Below are 14,851 nucleotides of genomic sequence, written 5' to 3'. Positions count from 1 at the left end.
AAAAAAAAAAAAAAATGGCACATTGGAGTGGACCATCAGGTGACATAGCGGTTAAGGCACTGGAACTCCCACATGGCTGACCATGGTTTAAGTCCTGGACCTGGTGGCTTGCTTTCTCACTTCTTCTCTATGTGTCTCTCTGGTCAAATTAAAATAAATAAATGAATAAATAAAAGTAAATAAACCACTTTAAATTTTAAAAAAAAGTACACAATTAGGGAACAGCAGATGGCGTAACGGTTAAGTCCCTGGACTCCTAACCGGCCGACAGAAATTCGAATCCTGGACCCTGAAGACTTGAAACCTGTGTGCATGCCCAAAACCCTGAGAGAATGGAGAAGGGATTGCAACATGGCCATCCCCCATGGGGGGTGGGGGGTGATTTCTCACTTTCTGTCTCTCTGGTAAGTACCTGCGCCCTTAAGCAAAAAAATCTCTTAAAAAAACAAAAACAAAAACGGGCCGGCAGGTGGCATGGCAGTTAAGGGCACTGGACTCCCACATGGCCAACTGCGGTTCAAGTCCCAGACCTGGCGGCTTGCTTTCTCACTTTCCCTCTCTCTCTCTCTGTTCCTCTCTGATCATATTTAAATAAATAAAGTTAAATTTTTTTTTTTTTAAAGTGAACATTTTAGGGGCCAGTCCTGTACCTTGTGATTAACAGAGCCAGATCCCACATGGCTACTATGATCTGAATCACAGCCCCTGCAGCTTGAGAAACACACTGGGCGCATGTGCACGAGTGCTTAAAATCCCAATGAAATGGAACAGTGGAAGAGAAAAGATTATAGCATGACCACGCCCCAGCAAGGTACCACTTGTTTTTTCCCCTCAGGCCTATTCTATGACTACCCTCCATGAGGAGGTCACCTCTCTCTCTCCACCTCCCTCTACAGAGTATACACTCATTCTAGCAATTAAAAAAACTTTTTTAGACCAGCTCTGTGGACTAGTGGTTAAAGAAGCTAAATCCCACATGGCCAACCATACAGTTTGAATCTCAGCCTGGTAGCTTGAAAATCATACTGGGCTTGAGGCCGGCAGGTGGCATGGCAGTTAAGGGCGCTGGACTCCCACATGGCCGACTGCGGTTTGAGTCCCAAACCTGGTGGCCTGCCTTCTCACTTCCCTGCCCCCTGCCACTCTGTCAGTCTCTGGTCAAATAAAAAATTTTTAAGTACATTAAATAAAATAATTCTTTAAAAAGATCATACTGGAGGGAACCAGCAGTTAGCGTAATGGCTATGTCACTGGACTCCCACGTAGTTGACCGCGGTTCACGTCCCACACCCGGTGGCTTAAAACTCACGCCGGTCGCGTGTGCGTGTGTGCCCAAGATCCCGAGAGGAGAATGGAGGAGAAGGGATTGCGGCGTGACCATCCCCCCTGGGGGGTGATTTCTCACTTTCTGTCTCTATGTCTCTCTCTGTCTGGCGAGCGCACGCGCCCTATAGTGAAAAACCTCTCAAAGATTAAAAAAAAAAAAAAAAGATCATACTGGGCTTGTGAACATGTATGCAGGCCCATAATCCCAACAAGATGGAAAAATGGAGGACTGGTGGCCTTACTACATCCCATCATGTTCTCTCCCTCTCCTGTCTCTCTAGCACAAGTGTCCTCTGGGAATTTAAAAATAATAATCGAATAGATTTTAAAATGAACTTTGGAACCTTTTATCTCCTTAGCTTTACCAGGCCCCTCCAACTCCAGACCAATGTCTAGCTACCATTTTTTTTTTTTAAACAATTATTTTGGGGGACCAGCAGTTGGCGTAATGGCTATGTCACTGGACTCCCATGTAGTCGACCACAGTTTGAATCCTGGACCTAATGGCTTTAACTCATGACAGGTGTGTGTGTACGTGCCCAAGATCCTGAGAGGAGAATGGAGGAGAAGGGATTGCGATGTGACCATTCATTCCCCTAGGGGATGATTTCTTGCTTTCTGTCTCTTTCTGGAGAGTGCATGCGCCCTATAGCAAAAACCTCTCTTAAAAAAAATTATTTGCGGACCAGTCAGTGGTATGGTGGTTATAGTGCTGGACACTCGCACATGGATGACCACGGTTCAATTCCTGGACCTGGTGGCTTGCTTTCTCACTTTCCCATTCTCTCTCTGGTAAAAATAAATGAATAAATATATAAAATTAAGTAATTTTTTTTGGGGGGTAGAGGTTTTTCCTATTGGGTATGTGCACTCACCAGGAAGAGAGGCAGAAAGACAGAAAGCAAGCAATCATCCCCTGGCGGGGGATGGACATGCCGCAATCCCTTCTCCATTCTCCTCTTAAGACCCTGGGCATGCACGCACACACACCTGGTGTGAGTTTAAGCCACTGGGTGCAGGACTCAAACCGTGACTGGCTACATGGGAGTCCAGCAATATAACCATTATGCCAACTGCTGGTCCCTTTAATAATTCTTAAAGAAAAAGAACTATTTTGTTTAACTTTTATTTAATTTGACCAGTCGGGGCAGACACGAAAAAGAAAGAGGGGGAAAATGAGAGAGCAAGCCACCAGGTTCGGGACTCGAACCATAGTCAGCCATGTGGGAGTCCAATGCCCTTAACCACCACACCACCTGCTGGCCCTTCTAGCAACCATTTTTATTCAATACAGCCAATCATTCTCATTACCTGAGCCCAATGATAAGCTCTTAGAATCTCTCTACCTGGTTCTATCTGATAACTGCTTGTTGCTAATGGATATATGGGTGATAAATGGCCAAGATGCTGGCAGATCAGTGGCTCAAGAAGGAAAGCAAAATGCCTAAACTATTCAAGGGGACTTTAGATTCTACATAGTGACCACAGTTCAAATCCTCAGCCTGGTCAGTCTGAAACAAGTAATAACACAAATGCCAGTATCCAAGATCTGTTGGTCTATAGGACTGGGGGAAGTATATAACCAGGCTCTGTGGAGGGTGCTCATATCCATTCATCCCTTTTCTCCCTTTTTCTTCTCTTTCTCATATGAGCATACATGTGCTCTATCAGGATGGGAAAAAGAAACTGTAGAAAAATGGAATTAGGGGGCCAGCCAGTGACATGGTAGTTAAGGTGGCTAGATTTCATATGGCCGACTATGCAGTTCAAGTTCCAGGCACTTGGCCTGAAAAACATGCTGGACAAATGTGCACGTATGCCTAAAATCCTAAGAGGAGAATGGAGGAAAAGGGACTATGGAGTGGCCAAGTCCCAAAGGAGTACTCTCTCCCTTTCTCTCTGATGAGCACATGCCCTCTAGCAAATTTAGGAGAGAGAGAATGAAAAATGGAGTTAGGGCCAGTCAGTTGCACAGTGGTCAAGGCAGCTGGATCCCACAAGGCCGACTCATGGTGCATGTCCTAAACCAAGTAGCTTGAAAAACATACCAGGTATGGGGCCAGTAGGTGGTATGGTAGTTAAAGGCGCTGGATTCCCACATGGTTTGACCACAGTTCGAGTCCCAGACCTGGTAGCTTACTGCCCCCCGCCCCGGTCTCTGTCCAGTCAAATTTAAAAAATAACAACAAATGGAGTTAAATTAATTAATTAAAAAAAGAGAAAAGCATACCAGGTGTATACGTATGTGCTCATGCCAAAAAACCCCAAAAGGAGAAATGGAGAAGGGATTGTGGCCTAACCATCCCACTTGAGGAGGGGTGCGTTCTCACACCCACCCTCACCACAAGAATATGCTCTGACATATTAAAAAAAGAAGAAAACAATGGAATTAAAGTTCTAGTTTACTTTGATGCAAAACATCTTGAAATTCATGAAGTTTTTTTTTTTTTTTTTTTTTTGGAGAGATTTTCACTGTAGGGCGCGTGCGCTCGCCAGACAGAGAGAGACATAGAGACAGAAAGCACGAAATCACCCCCCAGGGGGGATGGTCACGCCGCAATCTCTTCTCCTCCATTCTCCTCTTGGGATCTTGGGCAAGCACGCACACGCGCCTGGCGTGAGTTTTAAGCCACCGGGGCCGGGACGCGAACTGCAGTCGACTACATGGGAGTCCCGCGACATAGCCATTACGCTAACTGCTGGTTCCCCATGTAGTTTTCATAATGTGCATTTCCCGTGAAATTTTGGACCCTACGCCCTAGTATTATTGTGGATTTCAATTTTCCAGGCTTTGTCTTTTTTTTTTTTTTTTTTTTTTTTGCTAATCCTCTTATTTCTCAGACACCTATAGAAAAGTATTCTCTAACTCAGCAAAGCAGTACAATGACTTACATCTCACTCAATTCTCAATGCACTGGATGCCTCCACTGAAACAAATGAATACATACATTGGCCTTGGCTGAGTCAACAAGTCCCTTCCCAAGAGACTAGAGGCAGAAAGCACAGCGTCCTAAGTTCCGTAACCACTCACTCTGACCTGCCGTCTTCAGACAAGTGTTCAATTAAGCATACTACCTGCCCTTGAAAGTCATGTTAGTTCTTGTCACAAACAAGAGGTCTCTTGTAAACATCTTTTAATTATTAAATGTTACATATTAGTATTTTCTCGTTCAATTTTTATTTCCCCCACCCCAGGCTGGCAAGTTCTGATGACTGGTTGAAGGTCAGATCTAATGCTAGGGAGGACTGACCCATAAAATTGATGTTCTTGACTGCATTTCCTTTTTAACTGTATTCCCCTCCCTCCCCAGACTATGTCCTGAACTTAAATATCAGTTGATTACACACGAAACAGACCATTACCAACTCCAATCAACTTTACCTAATCTCTGTAACTGTGAGATAGGTACTGACATCAGTCCACTTTTATAGTGAGGAAAATTATGCTAAGTAATATTAAAAGGGACCAGCAGTTGATGTAATGGCTATGTTGCTGGACTCCCATGTAGTTGACCACGGTTCGAGTCTTGGACCCTGTGGCTTAAACTAACGCTGGGCCCATGTGCGTGCATGCCCAAGATCCTGAGAAGAGAATGGAAGAGAAGGGACTATGGCGAGGCCATCCCCCCTGGGGAGTAATTTCTTGCTTTCCATCTCTCTGTTTCTCTCTGCCTTTCTGCACAAGCATATGCACCCTAAAGGAAAAACCTCTCCAAAAAAAAAAAATAGATTAAGAGGCAAAGTGACTTTAAAGACTGATCTGAGGCCAGTCTGCTAACACATGGGTAAGGAGGCTGTATCCCACTGGCTGACTATGTGGTTCAAGTTTGGACTTGGTAGCTTGAAAGACAATGGGTCCATGTGCGTGCATGCCCGGAATTCTGCATGCCCAAAATCCTAACAGAATAGAGGAGAGGATTGTGGCATGGGCACCTCCCAAGGGGTTAATTTTTCACTTTCTCTCTTTCTGCTTGTCTCTAGAGCAAGTATATATAGCCTGCAGGAAATAAAAATTGTTTTTATTTCCAGTCACAATAATGCAAATGGGAAGGTACCACTGAGCAATTGCTGAGCAGCATGAGAGGCCCAGGTTCACCCAACCCCAAAACATGCAGGTACAGTATCAAAGCATACAGTCCTAGCTGCCCAGAAGCCTAGGAGACAGGGTGGAGTATGACATGGTGCTACCCTGTCAAAATCTCTCTCATATAAAAAAGAAAAGAGGGACCAGCAGTTGACGTAATGGCTATGTCGCTAAACTCCCATGTAGTTGACCGCGATTCGAGTCCTGGATCTGGTGGCTTAAAACTGACACCGGGCACATGTGCGCGCATGCCCAAGATCCCAAGAGGAGAATGGAGGAGAAGGAACTGGGTGTGGCCATCCCCCATGGGGGGTGAATCTATCTGACTCTGTCTCTCTGGCACGTGTACCCGCCCTGTAGCAAAAACCTCTCCCCCCCCAAAAAAAAAAAAACTCATGCTGGGTACATGGCCAAGATCTCAAGAGGAGAATGCAGAAAGGACTGTTGCATGGCCATCCCCCGGGAGGTGATTTCTTGCTTTCAGTCTCTGTCTCTCTCTGTCTTTCTGGTGAGTGCACACACCCTACAGCGAAAACCTCCCCCCAACAAAAAAAAGAAAGAGAAAAGACTATGGCATGGTGCTAGACTCCTGCATGGCTAACCATGGTTCAAGTCCTGGACCCAAAAGCTTGAAAATCAGGCCAGGCACATGAGCCCAAAATCCTGGGAGGAGAAGGAAAAGAAGGGATTGCAGCATGGCCATCCCCCTAAGGGGGGAGGGTGATTTCTTACTTTCTGTCTTTCTCCATCGAGCACACAAGCTCTATGGCAAAAACCTAAAAAAAGAATGAATGCATGAACAAAAGAAAAACTGATCTGCTTGGTTAACTCCTAGGTTCTTTCTACTAAGCCACCTTATCCCTGACCACACATACAAACATTTCTCTTTACTTAAAAACACTGTTTAGGAACCAGCAGATGGCATAATGGTTATGTCCCTGGAATCCAACATAGTCGACTGTAGTTCAAGTCCCAGATCCAGCGGCTTAAAACACGCTGGGTGTGTGTGCATGGGTGCCCAAAATCCCAAGAGGAGATTGGAGGAGAAGGGATTGCAGTGTGGCCATCCCCACTGGGTGGTCATTTCTTGCTTTCTCACTCTGTCTCTCTGTCTTTGATGAGCACATGCATTCTGTAGCAAAAATCTCTCAAAAAAAAAAAAAGAAAGAAAGAAAGAAAGAAAGAAAAAAGGAAACAATGCTTAGTATTATAGATATCTGATATTCATTGCATTTCACCAAACTACTCTATGAGTTCCTTGGGCTAAGCACACAAAAGAAAGAAACACAGGACTTTGCCATCAAAACCTGAGTTCAAATCTCAGCTCTTCAGGGGAGATAGCCTAATGGTCATGTTACTGGACTCCCATGTAGTTCGAGACCTGGACCTTGTGGTTCGAGACCTGGAACTGGTGGCTTAAAACTCACACTGGGCGAGTATACGTGCATGCCCAAGATCCCAAGAGAATAATGGAAAAAGGATTGCAGTGTAGCCATCCCCCGGGGGGGGATCTCTCGCTGTCTCTCTCTCAGTCTCTCTGGTGAGTGCATGTGCCCTATAGCAAAAATCTCTCTCAAAAAAACAAACAACTCAGCTCTTCAGGCCCATGACATCCTCTGAACCTCAATTTACTCTTCTATGAGATGGCAACTATTCCCATAAGAATTCGTTAGGATTAAATTAAATGTCTATTGCCAGCCAAAAGCATGGCACATTAAAAATATCAGTTCCATGGGGACCAGCAGTTGGTATAGTGGTTAAGATGCTGGACTTCCACATGGCTAACTGTGGTTCAAGTCCCGGACCCAGTGGCGGTACTCCTGCCCAAAATCCCAGGAAGATAATGAAGGAAAAAGGATTACAGTGTGGCCATCCCCCCTGCGGGGGGGATTTTTATCTTCCCTCTCACTGTCTCTGTTTCTCTCCAGCAAGTGCTGGTACACTATGGCAAAAAACTAAAAAAAAAAAACCAGTTCCCATACTACTAGCCATATAACCCTGAGTGAGTAACTTAAACTGATAAGCTTGTTTTCTCCTCTATTCAACAAAAAAGAAAAAAAGAAGACCTGGTTAATGTTGACATGTTCCAAATCATCTCCTGAAAGCTCTACTAAACCACGGCCAATCCTTATCCCCAGAGTAAAAGATGTGCTAATTCAAATGAACTTGTTAAGAAATACCCCAGTTCTTTCTACCATGAAGTTCCCAGGGCTCTCATCATCAAGAATATTTAAGTCTTCCTCTGTGAAAGCATAGACTAAGAGCAAGCCACATGATGAACAATCTGGGGTTCGGTATGCTTTTATACTTTTATTTGAATGTTTCTGTCTTACGATTGGGAATTTCCAAACACTTTAACAGGGTACAGTATTACTACGGAGAAAATAAAATGACATTCAAGAGTTCCCACTCTGTTATCCCACTGTTTTTTTTTTAAAGAATTATTTATTTAATTTTATTTATTCATTCATTTATTTTAATTTGACAGAGAGAGATACAGAGAGAGAGAGAGGGAAAGTGAGAAAGCAGGCCACCAGGTCTGGAATTAGAACTGTGGTCGACCATGTGGGAGTGTCCAGCGCCTTAACCACCACGCCACCTGCTGGTCCCCACCCCACTGTTTTCTCCCCAGCTTCCTCTTTCATCCTACTGGCGAAATAGATACTAAAACTTCTTAGCCTACAGTGAACTGCTTATTAAAAGCAAAACACATGGGCCAGCAGGACATGTTAGTTAAGGCAGCTGGATCCCACATGGCTGACTGCATAATTCGAGTCCCAGATCCAACAGCATGAAAATCACATCAGGCACATGTACTTGTGCACCTAAAATCCCAAGAGAATGAAGAAGAGACTGGGGTGTGGCCATCCCCTCTGGACAGTGATTTCTTACTTTCTCTCTCTCTCTCTCTCTGTGTGTGTGTCTCTGTCTCAGTCTCTCTCTCTGCCAAGCACATAGTCAGCAAACTGAAAATAAATAAATAAAATAAACATGGGACAAGCACATAGCATGGTGGTTAAGATGCTGGACAATCCCACACGGCCAACCACAGTTTAAGTCCCAGACCTGGGAGTTTGCTTTCTCACTTTCACTCGCTCTCTGGTCTAAATAAATGAATGAATAAATAAAATTAAAATAAATAAATAAAGTAAAAGTCAAACAGGCTTATTTCTAAGAAGTTGCTAGCTTATCCATAATCTAGTTGAATGAGTATTAACTATTTCCTTTAAAAAGCCTTCTCTTCCATTTCCTGTTCAGCTAGGATAAACATATCCAGTATATCAATAGGTTTAATTAAGTAGGATACTTACTAAGTTAGCAAGATGAACAGAGACGTGACGGTATCTTCCACTGGAAATTATTAATACATAAGGAATATCCCACAAGACTGCAAGCATCTTGAAGCACTACACTTCCAACAGTTTCCTTCTAGATATCTGGAGAGTATTTTAGTTCCCTTCTACCTGTGTAAGCAATCCTCCATCTTAAGAAAACCCCAGGTCTGTGCCCTTAAAAATGAGATGCACTTTTCATGTCACTCAAGCAACATGTAAATAGCTGCCTAGATAAACCATTTTCCATAACAGGCTCTAAGTCAATCTCCAAGGAAGAATCACAAAGCATCCTAAAAGGTTGGTTTCAAGGGAAAGCCAGTATAGCTTACTCACAAATATCTCTGCAAATGAAGAATGAATAAATGAAATCCAAAGATAATCCTCCAACCTAATTTTAGTTTTCAGTTCCTGACTTATCTTCCCAGCAAACCCTTTCCAAGACTTGGCAAGCAGGCCACAGAGTAAGAAAAGTAAAGATTTCTGGTATTCCCCAGGTTATTACTACCTCTGCTTTTCTAAAAGAATAAACAACTAATTTACAGCAGTGCTAGTAAACAACTAAAACTGACCATCAGAGAGCAAAACCCTAAAAAACAAACATAATTCACAAACTAAATAACCAAGAGCTATTTGTACCAGGTCATACATAAAAAGAATTGCTTCTTAGCAGCTACCACTTAACAGTCCCACCCACGCCATTCCAGTCCCTCTAAATGGTGGTACTTGTTGGTCACCAGAAACCTAGTATCTTTTCATTTGAGAAAACTGTCCTTTTCTGATCCTCTTTCCTGAACTATTCACTAAAGGCCTAGTGACAGACTTCCTTTAAGTCTGTCTCAGGACAACCTGGATCCTATTTTCCTCTTTAACATACTAGGAATAAATTATTACAGTCAAATTTTTAAAAATCTCACAAGCTAAAAGACCACCACCAAAGAGCTCCTATATTCTAGTAGAAAGTATCTGAGAGAGCTATGGCTTCAAAAATCTGTAAGCTTTAAAGAACAGACAGCCCGTACGCAACAACAGCCCTCAATATGAAACCCAAGATCCATCCAAATCTGTCCTTGGCCATCACTAAAAAATGTGTGGCATTTTCCTGGAACCAGGCGAGAAGGGCACTCCAGATGTAAGGTAACTACATTCACTAACCTCAGTTATCCTCTACTGTTTCAGTTGCCTAAGTGTTTCCCTGCTTTGCTGGATGTAGCTAACACACCACATTCCCAAGAGACAAGAGAATATACATTATTACTAGACTCATCTAGAAGGAAAAGTTTCTACCACAGTAATTCAAGGAAAAAGCAGCTACTAAAACCAAAGACATAATGTACTCATCCAACACTTATTAGGCACCTACTATGTGCCAGGCTCTGTACACTCAATAGGGAACAAAACAGATATAGTTCCCATTCTTGGAGAATAAAGTGGTAAGACAGACATTAGACAAATAAATAACATAGGATTATAATTTTAAAAAGGCTATGAAGATGAACCCAGCAGGTGGCATTAGTGATTAAGGCGCTGAACTCCCACATGGCTACCCGCGGTTCGAGTCCTGGACCTGGTGGCTTAAAACTCATTAGGTGGGGAGAGGCTGGCAGGTGGCATGGTGGTTAAGGCACAGGACTCCCACATGGCTGACCATAGTTCAAGTCCTGGACCTGGAGACTTGCTTTCTCACTCTCTCTCTCTCTCTCTGCCTCTGTCACTCTCTGCTCAAACTGAATACTACTACTACTAATAATAAATAAAATTAAATAATTTAAAAAAAAAAAAAAGAAAAGAAAACTCATGCCAGGAGCGTATGCATGCATACCCAAAATCCTAAAAGGAGAACAGAGGAGAAGGGATTATGGCACGGTCATCCTCCATGGGAGGTGATTTCTCTCTCTCAGTGTTTCTGTCTCTACAGTGAGCGCACCTGCCCTATAGCAAAACATTTCTTTCTTTCTCAAAAAAAATAAGGGCTATGAATAAAGTAACCATAGGTCCCAATTTGCACAGGACCCACAAATTATACCTGTTGTCCCAATGGCTGTAAAAGCACCCTTTTTTATTCTCAAATATGTCCTAGGTTGGACTATAAATTAGATGATCACCTAGCTGTGAAGAGCAAGGTGCGACAAGAAAGAATAGTAGTGGCAAATGACTTTAGCTTAAGTGATGATTAAAGACAACTGCTTTGAAGAGATGCCCTATAATTGAGTACAGATGGACAAGGTGCCAATCGTTCTGGAATGAAGTGTTCCAAGGACAGGGCTTAAAGCATTATTATTAATGATCAGCATGAATTTTGGCTGACTGAAGTGAAGAGTCAAAAAAGTGAGTTAGGGGTTTCCAGACATCAATTTGTACATATAAGATTAAATTATTCTCGGGAACCAGTAGTTAGCATAATGGCTATGTCGCTGGACTCCCACGTAGTCGACCACGGTTCGCGTCCCAGACCCAGTGGCTTAAAACTCACGCCAGGCGCGTGTGCGTGTGTACCCAAGATCCCGAGAGGAGAATGGAGGAGAAGGGATTGTGGGTTGACCAGCCCCCCGGGGGGTGATTTCCGCTTTCTTTCTCTATGTCTCTGTCTGTCTGGCGAGCGCACGTGCCCTATAGCAAAAACCTCTCAAAAAAAAAAAAAAGATTAAATTATTCTAAGCATCTAGTTGTGTCAGATCTCAAAATTCAAACATCAAGACAAAAACGAAACTCAAAGTGGCTGTTCAAACTTCGGTAGGTCATAAATCCTGAGATTCTGAAAAATACTCCAGATCTCCATCCAGGAAACACATATATTCATGTTCATACACATTCACATCCACACAATTTCTGGAGATCCATGGGTGATACCCCACCCAACCCCACCAACAGAAACTTACACATGGACTTCAGGTTTAGAGGGGCGAAAAAGCCCCTTTCACAAAAGGCAAAAGCAAGCTTTCAACTCTACCTGGGCTTTTAGGTTTCGTAAGAGTCACTGAGGATATCCAGGAACAAAAAGAAAAACTAACTGGACATTTAAAAACAAAAAACAAAACAAAAAAAAGGCAATTATAAGTCAATTAAAAATAGACAATGGACAATGTCTATGTCACCAAGAATTAATGAGATTATCTTTCCCATCATTTTTGAGAGCCAGACCTGCCCTTGAATCCTTACCTTACTAACATTGAGTGAAGCTAGGGGAGGAGGGGTTTCTGTTCGGTCATTAATTATTTCCACTTCTGAAACATATTGTAAGTTTATGAGCAAGATGTCTGCATGGTTGGGCTTTCCACTGGAAGAGGGACATTCTGGTGAGAAAATAAAGTTAAGGAAAATAGAGCAAACAGAGGCACTGACACAACTGAAAAGGGGTACAGAAAACATGATTCACACGAGCCTGTATAAAAGATATGCCACAAGCGAGAGGGCCTCAGAACAATCACGGCTCTCCTCAGGAGACCTCTGCCTGTCCCTTCCTCCCACCCCAACCCACAACCAAAAGATCTCAACTTTTTCAAACCCAAACATGACCCAAAATTGGAAGCCTTGAAACAGTTTCTGTCCTCTCTCCCAGTTTTATGGAAAGGCACAATGCAGTTTTAATGCCTTGCATATTCTGTCTTGAACTTATGAACCACATAGAAGAGCCAGTACTTTCCGTTCTTGGTAGAATACTTGGTAGAAAATTCCCTATATCTGTACAGTGCTTTTTTTACTTTTTTAAATTTAAGATTTCCCACTTTGCAGAGGAAAAAACTACAGTACTGGAAAGGAAACTGGCCCAAGGTGACCCAGCAAGTTAATCCATCCATTCATTCCCTCGCTCTCTAACCATTTACTTAAGAGTCTGCTCTGGGCCAATTAAAAGTAGAGTAATCCCTCATTTCAAGACCCTTCCAACAAGCCACTAATGTAAAAGGTCTTACGTGGTCCTGGTGTGACCTCTTGTTAAAAAAAAGGCAACTGTCTTGCTATAATTAATTTCAGGGCCATCTTCCTAAGCTAGAAATCTACAACCAGTGGTTAAATGAATTAAAATACTTGCCATTCAAAGGCAACACTCAGTAGGAAACCCTGTTTTGAAAGCTGCCTTAAAGGATTACTTCTCAAAAAAATATATCCACATAAACCCACCTGTAGCTCAAATAATAGAAGGACTTACTTCAACCAGGAAGTGTTTTGTTTTCAAGACTGAATTTCTTGGAGTAATTCAGAAATCACTTCCACACCAAAGAAGCAAGCCACCTTTCCCACTCGGTTTAACTCTGCTACTTTTTAAAAGGAGGCTACTACTGTGGTAAAGTCAGGACTCCATGTGCTGGACTGGGCAAGAGAAAATGAGAACTTACTCTTTCACCTGTAACCCATTCGCCCCTGAAAACATAGCAAGCCAAGCCCTCTCTGGGCCAGCATTCCAAAACAACAATTTCCAAATGACTGAGAAGCTAAAAATCAGTACACTCTCCCCTCAACTGCATCACGCAGACACATGCACCAACAAAACATGCCACTATCCCCAGTTTAGACACAAAACTCTGCCCTGCAGTTACTCTCCCCCCAAACAGGCAAGATCCATTTGGTCACCGCTCCGCCACCCTTTCTTGGACCAAGTCCCAACGACAGACACCTCCTCCTAAATTCCATACCCTTGCCCTACTAACAGTTCTTTACCCTACACACCCCCTCCCCATGATTTTACCCGCCCCCCTTTCCATCCGGGCTCCAATCCACCAGCCCCCTCCCACCACACCCACTCCTAATCACAGTGGGCTCCAATCCACCAGCCCCCTCCCACCACACTCTCTCCTAATCACAGAATCCTCTCTCATAGCGTTCCCCCCAAAAGGCCATCCGCGTGTCAAGCCCCCACTCCACCCACAGACCCTCGGTTGAGGCTCGGCTCCCGCAAGGGGTGGGAGACAGGGTCCCCAAAGCTGACCGAAGGGCCCGCGAAAGGGGGAGGGGAGCGCAGGGCCGTGCGCATGCGCCCCCCGCGCCGCGGTACTTACTGACATTGAGTGAAGCTAGGGGAGGAGGGGTTTCTGTTCGGTCATTAATTATTTCCACTTCTGAAACATATTGTAAGTTTATGAGCAAGATGTCTGCATGGTTGGGCTTTCTACTGGAAGAGGGACATTTTAAAGCCAGCATTTTGGATTGGTAGTCGAAGGCTACCACCTCGCCCTGCAGCTGCTGCTCCTGGCACGTCCGGCAGGACACCTGGCTCCCAACACTGAAGTACTCGCCCGGAGGAGCCGCCATCTTGGGAGAGCAGCCGCGGCCGGCGGCGGCGGCGGCAGCAGCGGGCGAAAGCCGGGCCCCCAGTGAGCGCCGCGACGCGACGCACGGGGCGTGTTGACGTCACGCGCCTGGGCGTGGCTTAGTGCTGGGTGGGGCGGGAGCCAAGGTGGAAGAGGAAAGAAGAGGAAATAAAGGGGAATCTGGAAAATGTTTGTGAAGCGTCACCCGCTTGGTTAAGTGCTTGTAGGGTCCATTTTAGAAGTTAAAGACAAATTACATACGTGGAAAAAAAGGGAGAAAGAGGACGGAGTTATAGTTTCCATTATGTGCACACTTTGCACACGAGAGTTTAATGAATGAACTCTATATAAAATGACATGTATTCTCTCCATTTTACATATGAGGAATCAGAGGCCCAGAGGACTTGATCTAAACTTACCTAAGATGATTTTAACTAATTTCAAAGTGGTAGTGACAAGAACATTGGCTGTAGAGTTAGATAAACCAGAATCAGAGTCCCAGGTTTGCCACTTACTAAATTAGGTGACCTTGAGCAAATTACTAAACCTGATCCTGTTTATTAATTCGGATCTGTATGATCACTATTGAGCATCCAACAACCCTTTGATGTGGGAATCGAAATCTTTTTTACAGATGAAAAAACCTAAGTCTTAGACTAATCTCATCTATGGTAGCACAACTAGCAAGGATGCAGTCAGCCGGTTTCCAAAGACAGTGCTATTTACTGCTACATGAGTACTACATTAGATCATACCTACCTCATAGTTAGGAGGTTTAAATGAGATAATTGGTAAATTCACATCATGTAGTACATCTTTAATTATAGTAGTTCCCCCATGATCACCCACTACCCTTGGAACAC

General features: G+C 43.8%; 1 protein-coding gene across 2 annotated transcripts in view; it reads right to left on the bottom strand.

Moving 5' to 3' along the window:
* LSM12 (LSM12 homolog) overlaps nt 1–14,078 on the bottom strand; it is a 28,086-nt gene extending 14,008 nt beyond the window's left edge. Inside the window, exons 1-2 of one of the 2 annotated variants that reach the window (XM_006167372.3) lie at nt 13,733–14,078; nt 13,611 (exon numbers count right to left, since the gene is read on the bottom strand). In XM_006167372.3, the coding sequence (XP_006167434.1) occupies nt 13,611; nt 13,733–13,989 (258 nt within the window). In that variant the 5' untranslated portion in view covers nt 13,990–14,078. Of the gene's footprint in view, nt 1–11,901; nt 12,033–13,610; nt 13,612–13,732 lie in introns of both variants that reach the window. The other variant, XM_027767827.1, reaches the window with a different exon arrangement.
* Nucleotides 14,079–14,851: the final 773 nt, after the last annotated feature.

This window comes from Tupaia chinensis, unplaced genomic scaffold (genome assembly GCF_000334495.1).
Source record: "Tupaia chinensis unplaced genomic scaffold, TupChi_1.0 Scaffold144741_1, whole genome shotgun sequence".
Taxonomy (NCBI): Eukaryota; Metazoa; Chordata; class Mammalia; order Scandentia; family Tupaiidae; genus Tupaia; species Tupaia belangeri.
This window is presented reverse-complemented; position numbering and strand designations above follow the sequence as displayed.